At 39.8% G+C, this 26,683-nt stretch overlaps 1 protein-coding gene across 3 annotated transcripts in view; it reads right to left on the minus strand.

Annotated features, from left to right (window-relative positions):
- Positions 1–217: 217 nt before the first annotated feature.
- TMEM63A (transmembrane protein 63A) overlaps positions 218–26,683 on the minus strand; it is a 30,313-nt gene continuing 3,847 nt past the window's right edge. For all 3 annotated transcript variants that reach the window (XM_072409932.1, XM_072409933.1, XM_072409934.1), the window contains exons 2-23: positions 25,511–25,718; positions 23,613–23,692; positions 20,738–20,789; positions 19,408–19,445; positions 18,787–18,929; positions 17,774–17,825; positions 17,543–17,651; positions 16,328–16,398; positions 13,511–13,591; positions 12,085–12,208; positions 11,155–11,288; positions 9,437–9,574; positions 8,400–8,553; positions 7,804–7,910; positions 7,009–7,095; positions 5,938–5,997; positions 4,882–5,044; positions 3,931–4,036; positions 3,384–3,551; positions 1,731–1,843; positions 1,359–1,430; positions 218–839 (exon numbers count right to left, since the gene is read on the minus strand). In XM_072409932.1, the coding sequence (XP_072266033.1) occupies positions 714–839; positions 1,359–1,430; positions 1,731–1,843; positions 3,384–3,551; positions 3,931–4,036; positions 4,882–5,044; positions 5,938–5,997; positions 7,009–7,095; positions 7,804–7,910; positions 8,400–8,553; positions 9,437–9,574; positions 11,155–11,288; positions 12,085–12,208; positions 13,511–13,591; positions 16,328–16,398; positions 17,543–17,651; positions 17,774–17,825; positions 18,787–18,929; positions 19,408–19,445; positions 20,738–20,789; positions 23,613–23,692; positions 25,511–25,702 (2,370 nt within the window). In that variant the 5' untranslated portion in view covers positions 25,703–25,718 and the 3' untranslated portion in view covers positions 218–713. The remainder of the gene's footprint in view (positions 840–1,358; positions 1,431–1,730; positions 1,844–3,383; positions 3,552–3,930; positions 4,037–4,881; positions 5,045–5,937; positions 5,998–7,008; positions 7,096–7,803; positions 7,911–8,399; positions 8,554–9,436; positions 9,575–11,154; positions 11,289–12,084; positions 12,209–13,510; positions 13,592–16,327; positions 16,399–17,542; positions 17,652–17,773; positions 17,826–18,786; positions 18,930–19,407; positions 19,446–20,737; positions 20,790–23,612; positions 23,693–25,510; positions 25,719–26,683) is intronic.

The following is a 26,683-nucleotide window of genomic DNA, read 5'->3' on the forward strand; positions in this document are numbered from 1 at the left end:
GTGCAGGATATTTATTTCACAAGTGTTCAGCACCTTGACATTTGCAAATTACACTTTTGGAAGCTGCATATCCCTCCAGTATTCCCAGCAAGATGCATTTCTGATAGCATGGCACTGCACCAACATGTCTTGCATGCATCACCCATAATGTGCCGAGCCACACGGCACAGATGTAGATAGATCCTTCAATAGCTGGCAAATAAATGAAACCAAGAACAAATATCCAACATTTTAATAATAATAATAAAATATCTTAGTATAATTATTACACAGTGAAAAAATAATGACCTTAGTGAGTTCATTTCAAAAGAACTGTATGACCCCCGGGAAGGAATAAATCCCAACTGCACATTTAAGTTTTTAAGGCATTTCGGGTGACGGTCACACAATAAAAAAAATTTCCTTTGTTACCAGTAACTAATATTCCCCCCCAAAAAAATAATTGTGCATGGACGAATGCAAACACTGCTTGCTTCTCATGAAAATTAATTTGTCATAAAGTCTCCTTCACAAAATATTTTTATGTAACAAAAATCAGATCCTCAAACGTTTGTGTTTTTTTTCTCATGTGTGACCTAAGTGGTCCTGGAAAAGCTGCAAATCCGAAATCCTAGGAATTCTTTCTCCATCTCTGAACATGATTTCCTGCTGGTGGATCTAGAGAACAATGTCTCCCTCTGGTGGCAAGTTATGATTATTACACTGTGCCAGGACTAAGCTTCAAAAAACGCTTGGCGGTCGTCTGTAGTGACCGGTGCCGTCGGCTCGTCCATGGTTCCGTAGTTTCGGTTGGGCTCTTTATCCATATCGACAGAAAGTAATACACTGGGGACGTACATCTGAAATGAAATTCAATCACAAAAAAGTGTCACCATGTAATAGAAATGTTTTAACTCAATTGGATTGGTTATTTTAATTTGAATACCCAACTGCCTTGCCCAAAACAATTTCAACATGTGCCCAAATATTACCTGCAATTGAGTTGTTTTGATCAGTTCAGTGTTTATTAAAATGATAACAATTGTTGCCCCTTTCATTTTAATGGAGGTTCAATATAACCTGTGGGCATTACCTTGGCCAATAAGCAAGCCTGTCTATGAACACCTACCTACAAAGGCATTATGATAAATGCATATCAACCCCAAGGGTCAGGGCTGAGGGCTCTTGAAAAGTTCAATGAGGCAAGGTGCTGTCAAGTTTGCAGGAAGCAATGTACAGCACTTTGCTGGCCCTTCCCCCCAGCCACGAAGAATATTGGGGGGATATAGATATAATAGATATGTCTCAAAACTTTATTTTTAGTTTTTGATCAAGCTATACCTTTAGCTAAAACTAAACTAAATTAGCTAGGGACTCACAGGGGACCTCCGGGAAACGTCTTCCTCTTCTTCTATTGGAGTTTCCGTGCCAGCTTGCTGCGATTCTGTGATCTACAAATGATAAAATACAAAAATAAAGAAAGGATCACATGGTAATACGTCCCAGAGATAGTAGGTTGTGGGGGGGGGCTACAGTGGATCTAAATCAAAGGACAAACATTTCATATAATGCAGCTTAATGGTCTATAGATGTGTTTTTTTAGCCTAGTGATCCTGCCCGTAATGCATTTTGTGTCCCAGGGTGACGACGCACAATGGACTTTACCTAGGACAGTCTTAATGTACAATGCTGCCATCTAACCCTACACAAAGTGTCTGAATTTCCTGCAGTACACCCCAAGATGTCCTCACCTTGTAATTGTGCGGGCTGAGATGCTTGAAGCAACCAAAACAAGTATACAAGATGGCGACCACAACGGTCAGGAGGAGGATGACCAAAGTGAACACAGTCGGGGCTTTCAAACCTGAAAAGAACAAATAAATGTGATTATGGAAATCGCTGATGTGCCAAATTCCTGAACAGAACTACACTGACATTTTCAGGAGGATTATGTGATGAGACAACCAATAGGATGAACGCCATTCTGCTGAATTTGTATGTTTTTATTCTGAAATGCTTCAAGAAAAAAATCCTTTGTAAGCAAAAACCTGTCTATAGTGTCAGGGAGGTTTACTTCTCGGAAACAACTTGGTACCAAGTTTCTAAATCCTCGATGGCTGATAATATGCAAATGTTCTAACATTAAAAAACAACACCCACATGATTGGTTGGTTCTGACCCCCTTTGATACATGGAAAGTCAGCAGGAGCCATGTGTGTTTCTGTCCCTCCTTTCTGTCCTCCCTCCATTGACAGCTATGATACAAGTTGGGGGAATAACTACTCCTGTGATTCCTATAGGGGCTCTTCTTGCTAAGAAAAGAAAATGCAGGGCTCTGTTGCATTAGGGCAGCCGGTTAATTTTATTCAGCTGTCTAATGAACTACATGGCACATAAATGTAGAGCATGGAGAATTTTTTGAATTCCATTGCACAGCTGTGAATTAGGCTGTAGTGTGGTGGTTCTATTTAATGTACAGCACTGCATAATATGTTGGCGCTATATAAATACTGTTTGGTAATAAAGGCAGGACATTGTCATATGCGGTGTTATTGCTAGTGGGAAAGAGCCCTTGCCTGATTTTTAGGGCTCGTTCATACCTGCGCAATGCAGGAACGCATGTGTTATCACATTAATGCATGTTGTGTGTGTGCAGTACTCATTAATAATATTCACGGTCAGCGGCACCCTAATGCAAATGCATTACAGAACATCAAAATCCATAGTAATGCAAAAAAATAGTGCAAAGTGAAAGGATTGCTTTAATGCAACGGACAGACAAGTGTTAATGAGCTCCTATAGTCATGAATATCCCATAAACGTATAAAAAGTATTTATTCTTCACAGTAAGGACTATTCATATATGAACAAGGTGGATAACACGTGAGCTCTTTAGCAATCACACATGTGTTATCCATCTAGGGTATATATGATTAGTGCTTAGCAGATATCTCCTGTGCTGCCTCCAAGAAAAACCTCAGTTGGAAGCAGACATCCCAGCTTGGGAGTCCCTGAAGCAGCTCTGCTTCTCTGTGCGGCGACTGTTCCTGAGCAAGGCAGCTGCCGTGTAGCTAGAGTAGTCTTTCTCCACCTTTTTATTAACTTTCAGCTCTTCAGGGACCCCCTTCTATAGTTAATATATACAGCTCACTGTATATTAGTGTGGTGGTCAGTGGGAAGAATTCCTCTTACATTGCTGGCCAGTGGGAAGAATGTCACCCTTACAGATAGCCAAAATGATCATTAAACTGACCTGAGAGGCACAAACTGCTCATTGCTCAAGGAACCCCGAGCAACCTCTGGAGGAACCCTGATTGAGTTACACGGATAGAGAGTGGACGTTGCCATCAGAGGCCTCTCCACACAGATGTTTGTTACAGGAAGAATCTATTTAGGACACTTACCCATCCGTAGGAGTGAGAAGAAAAACAGCCACATGAGACACAATATGGGGGCAGCCAGGGATTGATTGACAGCTGAGAAATGGATCTTCCGGTCCAGTTTGGTGGGCAGATACGCATAGAATAGATTGTAACGGTCCACCAGATGTTTAAGCAGCATGTAGATTAAACCTAAAAAAAAATAAAAAGAAAATAGTAAAAATACTGCCAACCAAAATAAAACCCAATACACAAAATCCCATAGAAGCTTTACCTATCAAACACCATTCCAAAAGTCAATTTTGGTACTAACCCTTTGGCTGCCAAAGCATTTTTAATGCAATGCCTTAAGGTTACATAAACTCTCATTCCAGAGATGCTAAATAGGAAATCCAACTCCCTTTTGCATACACGTATGGGTCATAGGTGTACATATTTGTACATATGTGTGCTAGGACAGGTGCATTTTACATTTTTGTGCTTTATAAACTTTTTTTTTTTTAACAATTACAAAGTAGCTAATAACATGGCTTCTGGGATTCACTCAGCCCTGCAAAATAATGTCACTTACCGAACGGCATAATAATGGGGCATGTGATGCTGTAAGCCGTGATGACTGTAAAGACACAAAGCATCCCAGCGTACATCGCTCCAAACTGAAATTCATAAGCCTGGTGCTAAGAGAGAAAACACAGATCAGTCACACTCACAAATCTAAGAGGTCACAAACAAAAATTTATAAAAGGAAGACACTGGGCCTCATTTATTATTATTGATTGTCATGGGAGAGCCTGAGAGATTAAGCAAACCTGCAATGGATTTCCTAAAAATAATTTGCTATTAGTTGGAAATAGTTTTTATTTCTGAACCAGATCCATTCCAGGTTTGCTGGATCACCCAGGTTCTCCCATGATAGTCAATCTTCTCCAATCTTAGACAGCTTTAACAAACCAGGCCCATTGTGTCAGTAACTAGACGTGTAAGCATTATGCAAGAGACAGGTCCTCTTTACAGAGACATCATGGGGTTTATTAGACCTAAAATGTCTCCCTATGTATGCTGCCTTACCAGATCACAAACAGAAAAGAACCTGAAGTCATCTGACAGCTGTGAAGGTGCTTAGAGCAGAGTGCTTCCAGGTGCATTACATACAGAATGGACGGGTATGTGATCTCTTCTTGGCGCTCCCTGGCAGTTATCCTGAGCATTATTGTTCTGGTCCCAGGCTGTCCAAAGGGAGGTCAAAAGATGAGAAGGGTCGCCAAGGTGCCCCCCAGTTCTGCCATACATAAAAATTGGTTGGGTGGCTTTCTAGCTGCCCCACGTCCCAATACAGAGCCTTCAAATACATTTTAAACCAAGCACATGGTGGTTTGTTTTATCCCTTTTAATGTCAAACTTTTGATACACGTCATTTGGCAATGAAAGGGTTTTGGAGATTTCTTTGGGAGTATATTTAAATTAACAAATGCTGCCCAATATTTTTCACCTTTGAGCCTTTTATTTTGTCTTTTCCATTTACCTGTTTGATGTTTCGCCTTTCTGCAGCAGATTTGGCCATAATCATGCGGACGGTGTACAGAATCAGCCCCGGAAGACGCATTAGCTCCAGCCCATTCCCGATAAAGGCCGAGGCAATTACGTAGTTGACGAAGAAAGCCCCCTGGTCAGGAAGGAACACACACCTGACATGCAAAAATAATTAACAGCTATTAAATTTCCCACTAAATACAGAGAAGGAATCTCCCCAACAAGAGAAAAAAATAAAAACTTGATAAAGTTTCTGAATTCTATTTAAAGTAAGGAAAAGCACTGGCTTTAGATATACTTTAATATATAAATAAACCTTAATGATAAACCGCTCCTATTGTATGCTGCTTCCCCACCTCTTAGATTGTAAGCTCTTCTGGGCAGGGTCCTCTCCTCTTCCTGTGTCTCTGTCTGTATCTGTCATTTGCAACCCCTATTTAATGTACAGCACTGCGTAACATGTTGGCACTATAAAAATACTAATAATACTACTGATACTACTAGTACACGGGGGGAACCTGCAAACTCCATGCCAGTGTTCAGGCCGAGATTCAAACCTGGGACCTAGTGCTGCAAAGGCCTAAGCACTTACCTCTGAGCCACCGTGCTGCTCTACTACTACTATTGATACTACTACTACTACTACTACTACTACTATTGATACTACTACTAAATAATAATAATAATAATAATAAATGTCACTTATTTCCTCCCTTATGGTTTTTTAATATACCAATTGAATAGTTTGGGAGCAGCCCTGAGCAGTTTCTTGTGGACTACAGGAAATCTCACTCCTATGTAAGGAAGATGAGGGCAGGGTATTCTGTATAACTAGTGGAGCTGCTCCTCCATAGGAACAGTAGAGTGTGTGAGCGTTTTAGGATAGGAATTGTGTTCATTGAAGGGTCACCATGTAAAAATAAAGACAAGAAAACCTGATTTTTTTTTTTTTGCACAAACTTTAAACGAGCAAAACTACCTCACCTCATTCTGTATTTTATTATTACGGAAGGCTATACACAATAAACGGGAAAGGTAGAATACTCACTCCAGCCTGATGGGACCTTCCAGTGTCTTGTCAAACAGCCATCGGAAGAAAACATCTAAGCTGTAGACAGACAGACAGAGAAAAATCTCAGAACTTTTTGTACATACATTCATCAGAGGAAGATGGGCCTGAAGAATCGCAGAAGGAGTGACAAACTAAAGACAGAGCAGAGTACTTATATTGTGAACTGGTTGTTGTTGCAAGGTTGTAAGTGGTGGTTTAGTCCCAACTTGCTAGGCTGCAGGACAAGCGTGCGACTGACAATATGACCCATCAAGTAGGAACTCTACCAGACTTTTGAAGGTGCCCTGTGGTACCAGACACTAAAATCTTAGGAGAAGAATATTTAAGTCCTGCATTTTTTTCATCCCAAGGTAAAGATCAAAAACTGGACTCTGCTTGATTTATTGAACCAGGCCACCTTAGTTCACTTTGTGGCCCAGTTCTGAAGTTGACGTGCACACTGTAGTTGCGTTCATTGGAAGACTGGGGGGCACCCTGGGCACTCTGCGTGTTCTATAGCTATGAAGCCCTCTGAGCATCATATCAATGACCATTGGGGGACCATAATTGGTTCACTGGTTGTCCTTTCCCAGCTTTTAGTGGGTACCAGGCATTCCATTTTGGGAGCACTCCACATGACCTGCCGTTTTCTAGATGATCAGAACCATTGTTCAGCCATCAAAATTTAGCCATGGTCAGAGTCGCTCTGGTCGGAACATTTATCCATTTTTTCTGCTTTCAACACATCACCTTAAATAAGTGATTGTTACTTCCTGGCTAATAAATGCCACCCTTGTCAGGGTATATTGTAACCACATAATAATTTTTTCCTTATTCACCTTTAACTTTAATATTGTGGCTAATTGTGTTCCTGTCTGCCTTTCTATTATCGGGCTAGCAGAGAGCTGGCAGGCATAAATACTATAAGAGAACAGTCAGGGCAAAGGGGCAAAACAAGCAATTGAGCAAAGTACAAGACAACATGGCAGGCAGGCATAGTAAGAAACAAGGCGGTTAGACAGATGGACACAACACAAACAGACAAAAGCCATAGCAGATATTTCTAACCTGGTGAGGCCGAGTGATGGCAAAATTAGGACCATGAATATCAGGAAAAAGAACACTTTGTGCATCATAATTCTGTTTTCTGCAGATCTGTAACACACATAGGTATACATTAAGTACAATAAGCATTCAGAAGTTCACACAAAACACAGATTTGGTCATTATGTCTCCTACACATTTTTGAACTGTAGATTCATGTCATGCCTGGAAATCCTGAGATACATATGGGAAGGCGTGGGCTTTCATGTGCCAACTTAGTTTAAAAAGCACTCTCAAATCACATTGGCTAGGTAGCGTAGTGGTAGCTTTCTAGGCCTCCAGTGCTAAAGTGCAAATTCAATTTCCAGAAATGCAATATTTACATGTGGATTTTATGCTTGAGTGTTTGCACTCCTATTTTCCCCCCACTACCCAAAAACTTGCTAGTATGTGGCTTCCGCCCAGCATAGACCCCTCCAACCTTATGTGTGTGGACGGCTGGCCACAAACAGGAAAGTGATCAGACAACCCTTTCGTCTCAGCTGGCCTTTGTCATAGACAGGAACATTTGGCTTGGTGAGTTAAAGTTTCTGCCTATGTTAAGGATGGAGCAGAGACGCCTGGTGCCAACCTTTCCGGTAGGGAACAGCAAGCAGCCACCATACTTATTATTTATCCTTCCTAATCAAACGTTCTTCCTAGTAGCGATTGGCACACAGGTTTACTCTAAAAGGTATAAATTTGTTGGCAGCCATCTAAATCCAATTTTCAAAATTTGATTCCCGGGCCTTTATAAGACAGGTAAATGGAACATCTTACTTGGTCCAATGGGCCTCAAAGAGAGTAGAATAGTACACAAGTGTGGGCAGCAGTGCTGAGAACGACCACAGAAGCAATGTGGGGAAGAACTGGCTGATGATTGGATTCTGCAAAAAACAAAATATAATGATGGTTATAAATGTGATATTTTATCTGTGCCATACACAGCCCTCGTTTTTATCTAACTGTACTGATCTCATCTCTACAGATTCGATATACCATCAGCCTTAGTCACCCTTTCCTGTTATAAGATATTCACAGTTAAGTAACAATACATAACTAACGGAGGAATTATACATAAATGTAGTGTGATGCCGACCAGGCTTTGCCTGAACAGAATGGCCTGAGGACTGTGGCATAGTGGAGGAGTGGATGTTTGATCCGATATAGAGGCCAGACAAAATGGCACTGGACAATAATAAAGCCTAGTACGGACACACATGTCAACCGCGAGTCCTGCAATACTTGGTATTTCATGCACAGCTGGTAAACCCGACGCGTTTCACCCAGTAAGGGCTTCCTCAGGGGTAGCTGTCCAGTAGAGGATTAATTTTCAGGTACAGCAGTTCATTCACCATGTTTTGAACCCCACTTACGTTAAGGTAATAGATGGGTTTTGTGACATTGAACTTGTCTATCGTGGTAATAATAATCGATGGTGTTGTCAGGAAGAACAGCACAATGAAGAGGGTAAAATTGATGCCAATGAAACGGGCCCACCACCTCACTCCACGCACTGACATATTCTCCCTAAAAAAGGAACAGCAAGAAGAAAAATAAATAAGGTTAAATAATGGCACAATGTCTATTAAATTATATTGTATATTTATTAGGAGGCCATTAGCCATATGCACATGAACACAACTTTCTATCTCTAACACCTCTAAAGAAATCAGATTTCTTAGGATATATATATAAGAATTAGACACTGGTAGTTTTTAACTATACTGGTTAAAATATAGATGAAGTGCAGCTTTGTGTCCAGTAACAATTTGGCCATTGTATGGTCACAGCAATTTATTGGCAGAAGCAGCATAACACTGACCTGGGAATAAAACCTAACTTACCCATCAGTACCTATCAAGACAGGCCCTATCCACAGACTGATGGAAGTGCAAATAAAGTAATTGTAGGAAATAAAACACATTTATAGTTGGTGGTGTTTTTTTTTCCCTACAATAACTTTTTTGCGCTTGTGTATTCAACAGTATTGAATGTTGTGGATGGGAACTGCTTTGACAGCGGCCAAGGTGAGGTACCAAAGCATATTAGCTGCTATCCCAAAACATATATGTGACATGCCACAGTTTGTGAATTGCTGCAATACAGTATCCAAAAAAAAGCATTTCCTTTCTGGGGTACTGTTGCAGTGAGATTTTCTGTTAGGGCTTGTACACATGAATTTCATTTGCAATGGTTGAAAAAATATTTCCTAGCAGATTCCTAGTCCGCAAACAACCAATACCCACGAAGTCCCAATATTTACTGTCCAAGGCAACTGCAACTCTGAATATAGCATAAATATTTGTAACCATCGGTCAAACACTCACAAGCACTTAGTGGTTCAAACAATTTGACCGTCTGCATAAACAAAGCACACAACAGAAGTTTCTGTATTTTAAACACAACATACCAGGAGATATTCTTTGGGTAGGTAGCATAGGAGACTGACCACCGTAAGGCAGAAAGCTGTCTGCTGAGACTCGATGGTTGGGGTTGGGTGGAACACTCGTATCCGTGACATTTGACGGCATTGAAATCCTTCAGGATACTGGAGATACAAAATAAAGTCTTAACAATCACTGCATCAAATAAACAAATTATTTTTTCTTCCTTATTTCCAAACTAACCCAGACTTTCTCAATGTTTGGTGGTAACATGGGGGAACCCCGGCTATAATTACTAATACCACAGATCACATTATATTAGTGTGGTGGTCAGTGGGAAGAATTCCTCTTACATTACTGGTCATTGGAAAGAATGTCACCCTTACAGATAGCCAAAATGATCATTGGGGTCACTTACACTAAGCTGGGAGGTGCAAACTGTTCATTACTCAAGAAACCCCCAGCAACCTCAGGAGGAAACCTGTTTAGGAAACACTGCTCTAACCCATTTGCAATCTTGCACATTGCTGAATACGGAATACAATATAACTAGGAACATAGACTTGAAGATAACTTTACAGCACAGTGCACTTGTAAAAATATGATACCTGACAGAAGTGACGTTCATATAAATACTTATCTGACAGCCCACTGCTTCACTTCTGTCCGGCCGTTGCAAGATTTCCCCAGTTGGATGGGGATGACTACTTGCTGCCTTGGTCACTTTTTGTGGTTTCTCCTACCAACTCATTAACAGGATTTATGTATGGGATGTTGGGTGAAACCCCAAAAGTTGGCAAGGCCACCCCTCCCAGTTTGTGAATTTTTGCAGCAGCCAGATAAGAGAAGCAGGCTTTTTATGTAAAAGCCAGAAATAGTGCAGGATGTGTTCTTAGGTATTTTCTTTATACTATTGTCACTGTGTGATGTGTTTTCTTTGCAAGCAACTTCAACACATTTAGTTGCCCCCTAAAAATATTTATATTGATTGGGTTTGTTTCTCTATTTTGCAAGCATTTGTCTGCCTTACTCTTGCAGCATGGTTTTTCAGATGCCATTTGCAGCATACAAGGGAAGTTTGCCACCCCAACTGCCTCCATAGACTCAAATTGAAACTGCAAAGCTTTTTCAGGAAATTATTTCTTTACAAGTCCAGAACAAAAATTTAAATTTTGAGGGTAGATTAGAAAGGGTGGGGAGGGCTTGGAATATTTTAGATTTTGACCACAAAGGGGCTTTAAACATAAGTGTTTGTTAACTGGACCAATATTTCCCAGGTCATAAAGAATTTTTTTTAGCCATCCTTGGGTGATTAGGGAAGTAGGAGCTTGGAATCGACAACCATGCATGCCATCACCTGGCCTTTGCAGCGACACAATTCTTCGATTCTCCAGGACACAATCTACATGGAGTTTGCAGGTTCTCCCCATGTTTGTGTGGGTTTTCTCTGGGTACTCCAGTTTCCTCTCAGATTCCAAAAACATGCAGTTAGGTTAATTGGCTTCCCCTCAAATTGTCCTTGGACTGTATTAATGACATATGACTATGATAGGGACGTTAGATTGTTCGCTCCTTTAAAGCAAAGCTAGTGACATGACTATGGACTTTGTAAAGCACTACGTAATATGTCAGTGATATATAAATACTGTGTATTAAAAATCAATAAATAAATTGTTCGGTTTTACCTATGTTGAAGCCTGTGTTATTCTCCCCAGGTCCTGAGCACAATACAAAAAATACTTACAAGGTTGCCATAGATTTGTCAGCGAATGTAATGAAGGCCATGCCAAGCGGCTCATTTAGAACGACATCCATGGTTGCTGTATACTCTTCCAAAAGCTTATCTCTCATCCTTGTGTAATATTCAACAGCATCTTCCTGTGAGGGGATCGCAGATTAGACATTGACACAACCAAAGCAAAGATCATCTAATGTACTTAGAAGGGCAAAAATAATGGAATCAGGGTGCATCAATGTAATCTACAATCTCTTTGTACACTTCAATATTTTTACATTTTTATTTCTTATACTATTAATACCTTTTTACAGATATATTATGTGTTTCAGCCATGACACAGGTAAACTAGATTGCTAACAATATATGAATACTCTTTCTGACAAAGGAGTTCCGGTGAATGCAGTTAGCTTCATAACAACATGGTAGAGGAGTTTGGTGTGGATGACTCGGGTGGCTTGATCTCATTCCTGCTGAACTCCATTGGAATGAATTATAATTCTGACTGAAAGCCATATTTTCTCATCAAACGTCAGTAGCTGGTCCTGCAAATCTACTTTTGGGTAAATGGCACAAATTTCCACAGATTGCCAAAATCTTGTGGAATGCCTAGATGGAGAAATATCCATACACATTATGTAATATTCACCTGCTAAAAATAGAGACAATTAGTGAATAAAAAGAGCTCTCCAAGAATGGAGGAGATAGACTTTTTATTGGAGAACCTGGGTGATTCAGCAAACCTGGAATGGATTTCTTGGAAAATACTTTAAATCCTGAAGAAGATTCATTTTAGGTTTGCTGGACCACCCCAGATCTCCCATGACAGTCTATCTTCTCCAGCCTTGGAGAGCTTTAATAAATCATGCTCAATGTATCAAATTTTTTCATTCGATCTAACCTGCCAGATTCAGAAAATAATAAAATCTTTGTACCTACCCGCTCACATCCAGGGGTCACACAGCAGCAGAACTGCCCGCAAGGCTTTGGGTTTATTAACACATGCTCTCCAGTTTTGTTGAAGAGATCATTGTAATAAGACAGACTCTTTTCAGCTTTCCTCCTGTGGATGAAATATATAAAAAAATCATTTAAAGGCCAATTTAAAGGCCTCAATTTATAAACCAGGTAATCTGACATTCCCTCAAACATTCAATTAGGAGAACTAATTATTGCCATTGGAACACATGGACCTGGAAGATTCTCCTACAGGAAACATCAAATGAGTGATTGAGGGAATGTCAGATTCCTTATTTTATAAATAGAGTCTATAGAGTCTTGCAGTTTGTTTTCTTTAGAAATCAGCCACAGTCTGGGTAAGTCTGACTCTTGCAGAGAAGGACTCCTGCTCCCTGTTGGAATGCAGTGGTCTCTCTGCAGATGTCCTGCATGCACCTGCAGCATCAGAACTAGTGTTTTTCCCATTCGGTAGGCTTTGCAGCTTGCAGAGCTGACCTATAACTTGATCCCTATTAAAGCTTATGCCACATGGACAGTTGATGCTCACAGCAAATTGCCAACACCAGGATCACTAAAGAGACTGCCTGCCATTCTCTATGGAATTCTCCACTTGCTAATGGGAAAGATGCTGCTGTCCCATAGTTAGAGAAAGAGACTCAACAGAGGTAAGTGGATGCTGAATGTAATTTTGCCTCTGGTTATATGTTGCTAGCTCTAAGCAAAAGCACAAGCAAAAATTACATGATGCTGTCCATCACCAGCAAAAATCCAAGACTCAGTTTTTCTAAATTCCCCTATAACAGTTTATTATGTCCTTGATCCAGCTAATAGCAGGATGGCTCATTGGTTAGCACTCTGGTCTTTGCAGCGCTAGGTCCCACGTTTGAATCTCAGCCAGGACATTATCTGCATGGAGTTTGCAGGTTCTCCCCGTTTGCATGGGTTTCCTCCCACATCCCAAAATCATGCAGTTAGGTTAACTGTATTCCCCCCAAAATTGAACTTAGACTATATTAAAGACAAGACTATGGTAAGGACATTAGATTGTGAGCTCCTTTTAGGGACAGCCAATGACAATGGACTTTGTACAGCGTTGCATAATATGATGGCACTATATAAATACTGTGTAATAATAGTAAATCTGTTTTATGTATATTTGTACTACTTGCACCATCAGGCTCCAAGCTGCTCCGCAACCAGAAGTGTTCGATATAATTACAGCACTTTAATTTACATGCTTCTTAGATACTTCAGTTTTTTACAAACTGCATATACTAGACAAACTGTGTGGACTGAGCTGGAAATGCAGAAGGTTTCAATACGTCTTAATAGGCATAAGAAGCAGATGAGGAAAAAAGGCAATACGATGAGTAGGGATTAATAAAACATATCTCACATACATTACCTCTCTCTGTTTATCCAGATTAGTTTGGAGACATTGTAGCACAACTGGACTTCCATCACTCGACAGGTGGGATAAGCCTCACTAAAAGAGAGAAACATTTACTTCTACATATAATATGAATGTATTTATTATGCTTTAATTTTATTCACCAAATTGGATTAAAAAATTACAGTAATGTCTATAACTGTCAATACTACTACAATGTGACCACAATTTGCAAAATCATCAACTTCACTAATAATTACTAACCAAGTTTTCCAATATACTAATCACTGGGAAAAAATATTCTCACCTAATGCAGTGTTTAACCCAATAATTATTTTAAGTTGGGTGGGATAAGCTGTAGGTGGGTGGCAGCCCCTGTATTGTGACCCAACTCATCAGTAACCACCCAAAAACAGACTGGTGGTTACTGAAAAGTTCCGGGTGGTGCACCCAGGGGCTGGGGAGAACACTAAAATGGTACCTTACTTCCTCTCTCCAACCTATCCTAACTTAATGAAGATAGTGAAAGGATTACACAGGAACCCAGATATATGTAATGTGTAATGCACATCCATCAGATCATATTGGAATAAAATATTCTGCTTTATCTCCGAGCTAAGTGGCATTCCCATTTTTCATACAGTGGAATTAGCTCTATTACACAATGGCACTGACCTATTTCATAAGCAATATAAAACTATTATTTCTTATCTTCTACTAGCAGCTAAATATGACCTAAGTGGACGATGCATTACTTCCAGGAATCAAAGAGGTTATCTCCGATCCCAGAGCTCCCTGGAGAGAAGACTGCTAAAGAACAATGCACAAATAAATCTCATGCCAGTATTTTGACTACAACATCTAGGTTGTTCTCTCTAATATGCCAACCTTTATGAAATAGGAGAGTTCTGACCAGTTATTAAATACCTTCACTTTTTATTTCTTTAATTGCCCTTCCCTTCTTTCCCTCTATGTCAAAATCCAAAGCTATGGACACACATCAACGTTATGTCCCTGGAAATAATCTTTTGTGATCATTTACAGTGACAGAAGAATTATTAAAAGCTTTTCATGTCTATAAAGGGCGGGGGGAACAGGTGGCACCCCAAAGTGTTCTCCTGCATAGGAAATCACAAAGCTTGTCCCAAAGTCAGGGGAACGCTGTACACAAGATTTTCACCAAGACTATCACAAATATTTGTTTAGAGTAACATATCTAGTGTGAGTATGTAGCATTATGCAGAAATTTACCTTTACTCCAATATTGATCTCACTCACATTTTTTGCAGCTGTTATAAACTATTTGTATTTCTATTGGAATTGCGTATAAAGGTTCACTAATACCGACTTAAATCTCTATACAACTTATGAGCTTTCCTGATATAACCGCTTTACCCTTTGTCTTATCTCCCTCCTGTATTGAACAGTTTTGTTTGTCTTTCCTTTCTTTATCTTTACAAAACACCTTTTAATAAAGAAATATTGATAACAAATGTATTAACTAGTTCAGATCTTAGCCATGTGCTGTTTATTATTTAACAGCTTTGTTATTGCATTAGATAAAGTAATAAGTATTTTTTTTCAAGGCTTTCCTTTATTGACTTTGTCCTGCTAATGATTTTTTATGCATTACATATGCAACAAAACTAAAAACAAATTGATTTTCTTTCCACAAAACCAAAAAGAATAAAAGGAGAAGACTAAATATACCCATTAGTTCAAACAATTATTCAAAAAAAAAAATTAACATTTAGTAAAAAACATTGTACATAGGCATATAACTTGCACTAGTCTCAGTACATAGTGGGACTTCAACTCGCTTCTTTAGGAACCACTTTGAGCACCTAAATTTACACAAAGCTTAATTAACATATGGAAAAAAACATTACAATCAAAAATATACATGAAATTTACGAATTCTTACTTACTCCTGTCCACACTCACAGGGATAAAATTCATTATAAGATGTGTAAATTTAATGTATATGTTTAATTGTAATAAATGTTATTTCATATGTTAATTAATCTTTATGTAAATGTAGGTGCTCAGTGGTTCCTGAAGAAGTGGATTCTAGTCTATGAAACGCGTAGAACCCACTATGTACTAAGACTATTGCAAGTTATATGGCTATGTACAGTGTTTTTAAATTAAATAAATGTTAATGTTTTTTAAATAATGTTTGAAGTAATGGGTATATTAGGTGCCTATAAGTCCTATCCCTTATTCTTTTTGGTTTTGTGGCAATGATATCAGGATGTGGCATGGTTAATTAAATTAAAGTTAAGCGTTAACATTGTTTGCATTAATTTTTTTTTCTATGCAATCAGTGCTTGTTTTAAATACAGGTTAGATAGAAAGTATAAATTATATTCCATAAAGAATAATACATTTTTATAATTCTCTAAATTCTATTTTAAATGTATACATTTCTATTTTAATTTGTTCAGTTTAAAATGGCACAAACTAATGATTCTAGTACAATGCATTGGCAAAGCATTTTTATCTGTGCATTTTTAAAAGCAACATTAAAAAATTAGGGAAAAACCCTAAAAATTAGAAGAAGGAGAAAGGAAGTAATTAGGCACCAAACTAAATGATCTATTATAATTTTTCACCCAATTCAAAGTTTTCACCCAATTCAAAATCAAAATCTAAACATTTTCCATTGGATTCGGGTAAAAAATGTTTAAGCTGTGTAATTTTTGATACAAACATGTGGATTTTGTTTAAAAAGGGTTGAATTATGAAAAGAATCAGTTGTGAGTAGGGAAACAAGGCAATGAGGGTTGCAATCTCTGGGATGCCCAATACACATAGACCCCATCCACATACATAAAGTGTCTCCTGATAGAGTCTCTTCTGGCATTACGTGGCAGTCCTGTGACAAACAGAGTCTGTTTCACCTGTGCAGAAAAAGAAAAATTTAGTCAAAAAAATGCAAAAAGGCAATAATGACAGCTGTTGCTCATTTCAGTGAAAACAATGAATAATAAGAAGATATGATAGTAATGGTTACTTGCTTATTGCTCAAGGAAGCCCTAGCATAATCTACAAGGAAACCGGTTTGTGAAAGGCTGTTCTAAACCTGATACCATGATGCAACGCAATTCAGTGACCCCCCCAGGGTCATTTTTGAGTCTTTGTACCAGAAGACACTTTCCATAAGGTGTTTAAACATTATCCAGGGATTCAGTTCTGTGGAACCTCTACCCAGGGATCCAGTGCCAGGGGATCCAGTGCTCCACAACCTCTACCCAGGTGGATCCAGTGTTGCACAACCTCTACCCAGGTGGATCCAGTGCTGCGCAACCTCTACCCAGGGGATCCAGTGCTCTGGAACCTCTACCCAGGGGATCCAGTGCTGCACAACCTCTACCCAGGGGGATCCAGTCCTGCACAACCTCTACCCAGGGGGATCCAGTCCTGCACAACCTCTACCCAGGGGGATCCAGTGCTGCGGAACCTCTACCCAGGGGGATCCAGTGCTGCGGAACCTCTACCCAGGGGGATCCAGTGCTGCGGAACCTCTACCCAGGGGGATCCAGTGCTGCGGACTTCTACCCAGGGAATCCAGTGCTCTGAAACCTCCACCCAAGGGATTCAATGCTCTGAAACTATAACCAGGGGATCCAATGCTCCAGAACCTATACATCATTTAGCTTTGAATAAAGAAAAGTTTTAAACACTGTCATGTTTTAAATGCTGACAGTGTCCCTATCAGGGAGATTTAACTTTGTCTGGAGATCTCCTGAAAGCGAGAGGAAACTCCCTCTTATACACTATACTAAAACACTTTTGTCTACAGGGATCATCAGTGGCAATACAATAGTAGCTATTCTTTTATTACATGTACAGATCAGCATGGCTATTTTCAAGCATGCATACAGCAGTGTTCTCCCGGCTCCTTTTAGCTGGGCGCACCACTCCGCACTTTTCACTAACCACCCGGCTGTTTTTGGGTGGTTACTAAAAAGTTGGGTCACAATACAGGGAGCAGCACCTGACTACAGCTTACAAAAATTCTTCCATCACCAATACTGCACATACCGTATCTTCATCCTTGTACTTGATGGCAGATGTGTGATGTCTCATGAGGAAGACTATGATGATGAGGAAAATCACTCCGATGACCGTATGAAGCCACAGCAGGCTGTCTCTACACACAGCAAGGGATTAGTAATTTATGAAAAACACAAAGCTGAGCTATAGAAACACATCAAACACATTTATGGACCAAGGCTGAGATTACTCCACAAGAGGAGCTGCACCAACACTCACTCATGCTGTAGATTAGCAATTGTTGTCCTTCCAAAGCTTAGAGGATCGGCATCTGTTACATAGAAGAAGAAAGAGCAGAACACCAACATCACAAATACGTAAAGAAAAAGCTAAATAGGGTGAATGTCAGATTTAATAAAATTAAACTAATGTTTTTTATTTGCATTCATTATTTAAATAATCATACATTAAATCATATAAAATAAACATTTTAGATGAATATAAATCAGGATTGTCTAACTAGTTCTTCCAGGACCAGGATCCACACACAATTTTAGTATCTCTTATACTCAAGTATAAACTGAGTTTTTTTTACCTGGAAATGATATCAGAAAATAATCTTGATTTATATTCAGGTCACACCACTAGATGGCACTGTGTCACCACAAAGTGCATTACAAACTCTTTCTGTACGAGACATGATTAGTTTGTTACACTCTTTTCACAAGGGCATGGTACCATCTATTGGTGGTCAGCAATAATGCACAAATGATTTCAGGAGCAAGTGACTGGTTGTAATCAACTAAACAGTACAAAATACCTTAATCTGTATAAAGGGGGAAAACAGGTATACAGATTTACAGATTGAGAGCAAGTCATTTTTTAATCGCCTCCCCTTAAACATGTTAAAAATAACACCCATTGGATGTATTTAATTTTAACAATTTTATTGGAATTTCTGATCATTACAGTTTTAAATGTTAGCAATAACAGCTCCATTTTGTGCCCCAGGCTTATACTTGAGTTGCTGTAGTTTTCATGTTTTTCAGGTAAAATTAGGAACTTTCGTTTATATTTGAATATATACAATAATATAATAAGTAAATATAACCAACACCAGTACATGTAGTAAATTACATTATACAATCTGTCAGAAAATGTGTTTTCATAAAAATGCCTGTATGCAGTCCTCAAGATTTGGAAATACACAGCTGTAATATAAAATTTATGAAGCATTGAGGACGTTTTATTGAAGCCACAGATGAGGCAAAGCACACACAGATTGCACTTACCAAGCAAAGTACCAGAGAGATTGACCGGGAATATGGCCAGCATGGAGAGGAGATTGCCGACAACCAGGAAACATATAATGTGACGTTGGAAAGACAAGTAGTGACAGGCGTCTTCACCGCAACGCTCGTAGATGTCTTCATCGCTGTGATGGGAGGAAGGGAATTAGTTCTGAAGGCTTCAAACACACTGAAAGGAAACAATTCTGTATTTTGTGGCATTTTTACCCAAAGCTCTGTGCAGGCTCTGGATTTATGTCACTGGAGAGTATGATAGGTGATCATTTCAGGTGAAAATCTAGAACCGGGGTCCCACTTCATCAATTAGCCATCTGTCATGCAGGATCACTACACAGTCTCATAAAGTTTACCTACCACCCACTCTGCAGCATTTATGATTTGCCAATCACCAGGTGGACAAGGGAAAAAATAAAGGAGGCAAATATAAAGTTTTTTGCTTTTTGGGTGCCGGAGGGTTCTTTAGGGAAAGAGGGTGCAGAACCTGAAACCAGGAGTTGGGCTTTAGGGTGAATTTATTAAACTTTACATACTTTAGCACAGCTACAGTTCAAGCTTGAACCCATTGCCAATTTATTGATTTGCTCTATTTGCTCTTTAACTTACCGCATGTAGAACGGCGCCGATATCCAGGAACAGAAGCCCTGAAAAACAGCACGGAACCCCATCGGTATGAAAAGTGAAGGGAAATAAAAACAGGAAATACATCAAAAAGAGAGACTGAAACATCATAAAGAACAATGGGCAGAGACACACCTGTGTACCCACCAATCTGCGGCTGGCACAACCTTTCATTAAAGAGACCCTGTCATATCAGTAAAAAGTATCAAGTAAAGTCATGGCAAACAAAGAGAAAACAAAATACTTACCTCGCCCATTTTGTTTAGTATAAATGCCCTCCTATTCTTCAAAGTCTGCAGGGGAACCAAAACTTTCGGAGGTGTGGAACTTCTGCTTTCCCTGCAGCTCACACTGGGTCCTCCTGTAAATCTACAACTACCACAGGTAGTTATATTTCAATACTTCATGTATATATTTCAATACTTGATACACTGGGCCTTATTTAATAAAGCTCCGGAGAGGATACACTTTCATCAGTGAAGCTGGCTCTTCCAGCAAACCTGGAATGGTTTTCCTAAAAGTCATTTGCTACTTGTTAACAAATGTTTTCAGTCCTGGACCAGATCCATTCCAGGTTTGCTGGATCTCCACTTCAGCTTCACTGAAGAAAGTGTATTCTCCCCAGCTTTTGGAGAGCTTTTAAAAATCACGTCCATTGTATTACTCTTCTTTATCCTTTACCTTACACTTTGCAAGCCCTTACTTACCCCTGAGGAAGCCAAGCTCTCTGGCAAAACGCGTTGGGTTAAATCTATAAATAAAGGCTGCAATCCCTATATTTGGATGTTTACCTATGGACTTTTTGGGCGTAGCAATGACTTAATAACCTAATAATAGGATACACTCTGTCTAGTGCCATTTAGTGGTCAATTTACTTTAAATTATTGCATTCTTACTATTGTACATTATGTATGCCAATTATTACACAGCAACATTACTCTTTGTCACTATACCGAATGCTGAAAAACCCCTCTAGTCTTCTTTATTCTTTTCCAATGCTTGTTTAGATATGCGCTTAAGTTTTACCTATGTGATGGGTCACTTTCATACAAAGGACAGTTCAACAAGCACCATTGTCTAGGAAGCATTTTCAATGCTAGAAGTGGCTTTGTGGAAGTTTTCAATGCAGCCTTCAGCTCCAATATGAGAAGGCTGGTCTGTGGCCTAACCTAAACCTGCTAAAACTATCCATCACCTCCAGATCCTTTCTAGACATACAAGCCACCTACTTTTATTAAAGTGATCAGGTTACTTTCTAGGTAAATTGTAATATTTATGCACAGAGTTTGTTGGAGGATTGGGCAACGTTACCTACCTTGTCCCTTTCCAATTCTTCATTTACGGTTGTGGAAATGGCTTCATAGGAACTGTATGGAGAGCAGAAAAACAAATTCTTAGGTTTAGTAAATGTGCCACTTCTGTAAGATCATCATCCATAATTACATAGTTAGGTTGAAAAAAAAAATCCATCAAGTTCAACCACCAGGGAAATAAACATATCCCAGATATAAAACCCTTTAAGATATAGTTGGTCCAGAGGAAGGCAAACAAAAACCCTGGTGCTATTTGCTACAATAGGGGAAAAAGTTCCTTCCTGATTCCATGAGGCAATCCGTTGTTCCCTGGAACAGCAGTCTCAGTTATCTTTACTTTAAAGCTTTAATCCCCAGTTATATTCTGTGCTTCTAGAAATCATCCAGCTTTTTCTTAAAGCAAACTATAGAACTTGCTGAAACTACTTCCTGAGGAAGCCGATTCTATATTATCACAGCTCTTACAGTGAAGAATCCCTTCCTTATCCGGAGATTAAACTTCTTTTCCTCAAGACGCAAAGAGCGCCCCCTTGTGCTTTGTAATGACCTCACAGTGAATAATGGGGAAGAGAGTTCTCTATATGGACCATTTATATACTTATTCAGGGTGAAATGATTAAACTGGGAAGCCGGGTAGGTTTATTGTATAAAAAGTTGTCTAAAGCAAAAGCATGATTATTAATATGGGATTAAATACAGTAGGAAAGGTTTGAAACCCATAAGGTATTTTTCATCTATTTCCACTTTACTTCTTGCCCCTAGAAACAAAAGGAAATAAAAGGACATCTCTGCAGCACATGGAAATTATCTCAGACAGTTGTCCTAGCTAGAAATGTTCCCCTTATTGCAACGACAATTAAAAAAAAAACCTTCATCTTCAGTCCTAGGACAAATAATTAGAAGATGAATCTCCCTAGTGGGGACACACAGCCATAAAAACCAGGCAGGGGTTCTATAGCTTTCCCACTAGGGTCTGTATTTATCATATGGTCCCTGATGGGATTGTTTTCCGGGTCCCCCTATGGGCCACATGGTAAGGATTGCATTGGACATGCAAAGTTTTGGCTGGCTGGAAGTTGGGTAGAGGTAGATGCCGGTCTTTTGGTGATGGTCAAAGTCAGTACGTAATGCTGATAGCTAAAGAAGAGGGGCTTATACAGGAGAATGTGAGGTAACATGTGGGCATAAGGTGAGGCCCAGGTAGGTAGACACACCAAGGAAACAGGGCGGTGCCCAGGTACAAAGACACTGTCAGGTAGTTAAGAAAGATCCAGGTAGGTAGACAGTGCCAGGGAAAAGGCCAGTGCTAAGGTAAATAGACACTTACAAGGCACGATAGGAGGCTCAGGTATATTGACTCTGTTGGGGAATAAGGTAGAGCCAGGTAGGTAGGCAACATGGAAAACAAGTAAACTCCTTGCAGTGAAAAGATCGATCCTAGGGCTGTGATGTGGGTGAACAAGGGTGAGCCTGGTGACACAAACAAAAAAAAAATATTCCACAGTGGTCAAAATGAGGGCCACACACCTCCAAAACACCTGTACCTGCAGCACTTCCTGCCTAGGGCAGCAAGGTTATCAGGAGCAGCACCATGTTCCAGAATTATTAATATTAAAAAGGGTTTATATAGCGCCAACATATTATGCAGCACTGTACAATAAATAGGGGTTGCAAATGACAGACAGAGGAGAGAACCCTGTCCAGAAGAGCTTACAATCTAGGGGAATTAAATATCTGTGTTATTTTTATTTTCACATCTGTGGCTAAATCCAGCAAGAGAACAGTAGGGGGCAGCAGATAGAGGGGCTGTTAAGAGGAGTCACAAGACTCCCTACAGTTATGGAAACCGTAAAACTATCTCTCCATAATCTTATCTGCCATTCTGCACAGATAATAATAGCTTCCTATATACAGCCAACCCCACACAGGACATTCAAACGGTGGGTTGTGTTTGGGTTAATTTGTGCTCACACATTCTCCGACATCCCGTAACAATTACAGTTATTATTAAAATACAGCTGAATGGAGATTGTCAGATGGTAGAATTGGCTATGATCTCAGGAATTCATTCTCAAAGCGATACATTTGTATCTTTATTCTGTTGTTGCATTGCAGGGATTTTCTAATCATGATGAGTCATGTGATTCTTTATTATTGGTGTCACATGACACAATCCTCATCACCCTCCCTCTCTCCAAAGTTCATTACAGGCATTGTAGAGTAAAGTAAAGTTCTGCATACACTTTTAATTTTTTTTTTTCATTTATTATAACAAAAACATAAAAAGCTAAAAAAAAAAAAAAACACTAAATAAAATTAAATATGAAAATAAAAAAATAAATAAAAATAAGGGAAGATCAAAAGCAGTCAGATATAGATTGCCGGATGCCGGCTACATACATACATTTTATATATATATATATATATATACACACACACACATATATACACAAACACATAACGGGCCTGATTTTTTAGAGCTCTCCAAGGCTTGGCAGGATACACTTTCATCAGTAAAGCTGGGTGATCCAGCAAACCTGGAATGGATTTTTATCAAAGTCATTTGCTCCAGATGTTTTAAATCCTGGGCCAGATCTGATCCAGGTTTGCCAGATCACCCAGGTTCACTGATGAAAGTGTATCATCTCCAGCTGTGGGGAGCTTTATTAAATCAGGGCCCAATGACCTAAAAGCATTATACTCCATGGGGGTTTAATATTAAAGAAGTGAATTTGACAATCATCAAAGATTCCCTAGTGGAGAATAGATTAATGCCATTGAAACACATAGAGCTGGAATATTCTCCACCAGGGAATTTTTCAGTGCATATCGGATTCACTTTTTTATCAGCAGATCCATATAAAGCAACAAACGTACCTGTCTGCATCATAAACAAGGGCCACACGGCCATAGTCCCAGAACTTCTTACGGATAATGGAGAAGAGGACCAGTAGGAGCTGAAACACAGAAATATACAGGAAGCATTGGCTATTTGTTATCAGAAAACTTTTCCAATCATTTAGAATCTCACACTAGGAATGACCCAATAACACCGGATCATCCAATCATTGAACATGATTACAGCTGAGGAGTGAGTGTGAATCTCTTTAAAATAATCAGGAATCAGAGGGGAGTCATACTGAAATGTATTTGTTCATTTTGAGCATGTGAAAATATGAGCTGTGCCAAGTCTTGCTCAAATTACAACTTCTGAACCACAGAACAACTTTTGTAATGGAGAGAAAGAAACTGTGTGCCATTCCGTAGTCGTAACACAGGTTCTGTCCTCGGGTGACAATACCGCTTCTCCACAAGTGTGATACAGCAAGCGTTGTCACCCTAGGACAGGAAGTTTGTTATTGGAGATAAGATCACCTGTGTATAAATATATAAATGGTCCGCATAGAGAACTCTCTTCCCAAATATTCACTGTAAGGTCATTACAAAGCACAAGGGGGCGCTCTTTGCATCTGGAGGAAAAGATGTTTAATCTCCAGATAAGGAAGGGATTCTTCACTGTAAGGTGTGAAAATGTGGAATCGGCTCCCTCAGGAAGTAGTTTCAGCAAGTTCTATAGATTGTTATAAGAAAAAGCTGGATGATTTCTAGAAGCACAGAATATAACTGGGGATTAAAGCTTTAAAATAAAGATAACAGAGAATGCTGATCCAGGGAGCATCCGATTGCCTAATGGAATCAGGAAGGAATTTTTTTCCTTTGTTGGAGCAAACTGTACCCGGGGTTTTTTCTTTTTTGCTTTCCTCTGGACCAACTATGTCCATAGGGATTTATATCTGGGATATGTTTATTTCCCTAGAGGTTGAACCTGATGGACCTATGTATTTTTTTAACCTGACTTACCATGTAACAAAACAAAAAAGTGTAAATAGGAAAAGGAATGCAGTCGCCACATCCAAGGACTGGTAACCTGTAATATATTACAATTGTGTGTTTGTAATATGTTTGAAATTGTGGGTTTCGATATGTTTGCTGATTGGATGAAACAGAACTCTGATGGGTTTATCTAAAACAAAGAAGTCTGTCCATTATGTTTAGGTGGATGGATTTAGGAATTTTTGGATTATTTAGTTAATTATTCACAGGTGTCTGGGAGGCCAGAGGTACAGAATCAGTGCGGAAATAAAACTCAAAGCACTCTGCAGGCTGTGATTTTATAAAGGGGAACCTGCCACTTATTCTATGCCCAGCAAAGTGTCTCAGTGACCCCATAATATTTAACTTGCCCTCCTTGCACCCATCTACAGTGCACCCAGCATTGTAACCAATGAGGTCAGTGACCAGGGATGTCACTTACCTGGTCAGGTGATACCGCAGCACCCCATCACAGCGAAGGAGGTCACATGCTTCTCTATGCCAGGAAGCCCTGAGTAGGGTTGTGAGCTGGAAGGAGCTTGGATGAGTATAAGAGGGTTGGGGTCACTATACCTGCATGGGCCTCTATAGGTGCATAGCTGCTAAGTGTTAAATATGCAAATATTATAGGGATCACAAACCGTGCCATATCTGTTCAGGCATCATCCTGGACCGAGTTATCAGTTTTTGCAAATCCCTGATGCTTGGCTGTGTTCACCTCTGGCTGACCCTTGCTGCACTCTCTCTCATCATGTGACCTGCTACAAAGTTACAATGTTGCAGTCTGATCATGACACAAGGAGACTGAGAAAATATTTCCTGGTGTCTGCAGCAGACTGGTGACAACATCTCAGTCTAGGCCCAAAAAAATGAAACATCAAATCACAACGAAGATCACTTACCACAAAGCAGGCCACATCCAACACCAGAACGGTAGGGATTCCACCAAACGTGACTCCTTGCAGTACCGTGCTTCCCGTGTGACCACTGTAACAGTACGGCTGGGTGTGATTGGACGAATTTCCCAATCGCAGATCACTCCAGGTGGTAAAGGAGGAGGAGACCAGACCAGGGGAACGTAAGAACAATGGCATGGTCCTCGGGAGGGGTCTGCAGAAGAAGAAGGAGGTCAGCCATAACCCAATACAAAGAACAAGGCTCCTATACAGGGAGATACAACGCCGGCTTTGTTCAGCAGCTCAGTGCTTCCAATTATTGGTAATTACATCCATCCCCTGCATGACTACAGCCCAATGACCGACCTTATGTTCCTGATATAATAAAGAGAACCTGTCAGCATATCAACCAGTACAGCACATCTTCTCATAAGAATAGATATGTATATAACATGTTACTTCATTGTAAAAACCTCCCTAGTGTAGACATCCAGTGAGCCCCTGTGCAGATAGTGTTCCCTTACTGAACTTACTCGGGGTCCCTGTGGGGGCCCCTTGTTGGCTGTGAAGGGCTCTTGTGCAGACACACACTTTGCACCTGCATATTTCTGCAGCACCAATGTACAGGCTGCAGCTGCTTTGTCGCCACCTACTGGCTTTGTGAGGAATAAGGAAGGCAGGGGCAGGGCATAAACTATTAGGGAAACTAGATGTGCTCCTAGGAGGTGGGGCAAGTTCTATTAGAAACTTGGAATGCGCTCCTAGGGGGTGGGGCATGTTCACTCAAGGGGGCATGTCAGGGGCTAAACTTGCATTATTAAAGACAAATAAGAAAAATCAATTAGTCACCTGTTTGACAACAAAATCTGCACAAATCGATTTTTATATCTTAGCATACGTGATGATTTTATTAATATTATAACGCAGAATTTATATAGCGTCGACATATTACGTAGCTCAGTGCAAAGTCTATAGTCATGTCACTAGCTGTCCCTCAAAGGAGCTCACAATCTAATGTCCCTACCATAGTCATATGTCATTAGTACAGTCCAAGGTCAATTTTGGGGGAAGCCAATTAACCCAACTGCATGTTTTTAGAATGTGGGAGAAAACCTCCATGCAAATACAGGGTGAACCTACAAACTCCATGCAGATAGTGTCCTGGATGAGATCTGGGAC

The sequence above is a fragment of the Pyxicephalus adspersus genome, chromosome 4 (genome assembly GCF_032062135.1).
Source record: "Pyxicephalus adspersus chromosome 4, UCB_Pads_2.0, whole genome shotgun sequence".
NCBI classification, from domain to species: domain Eukaryota; kingdom Metazoa; phylum Chordata; class Amphibia; order Anura; family Pyxicephalidae; genus Pyxicephalus; species Pyxicephalus adspersus.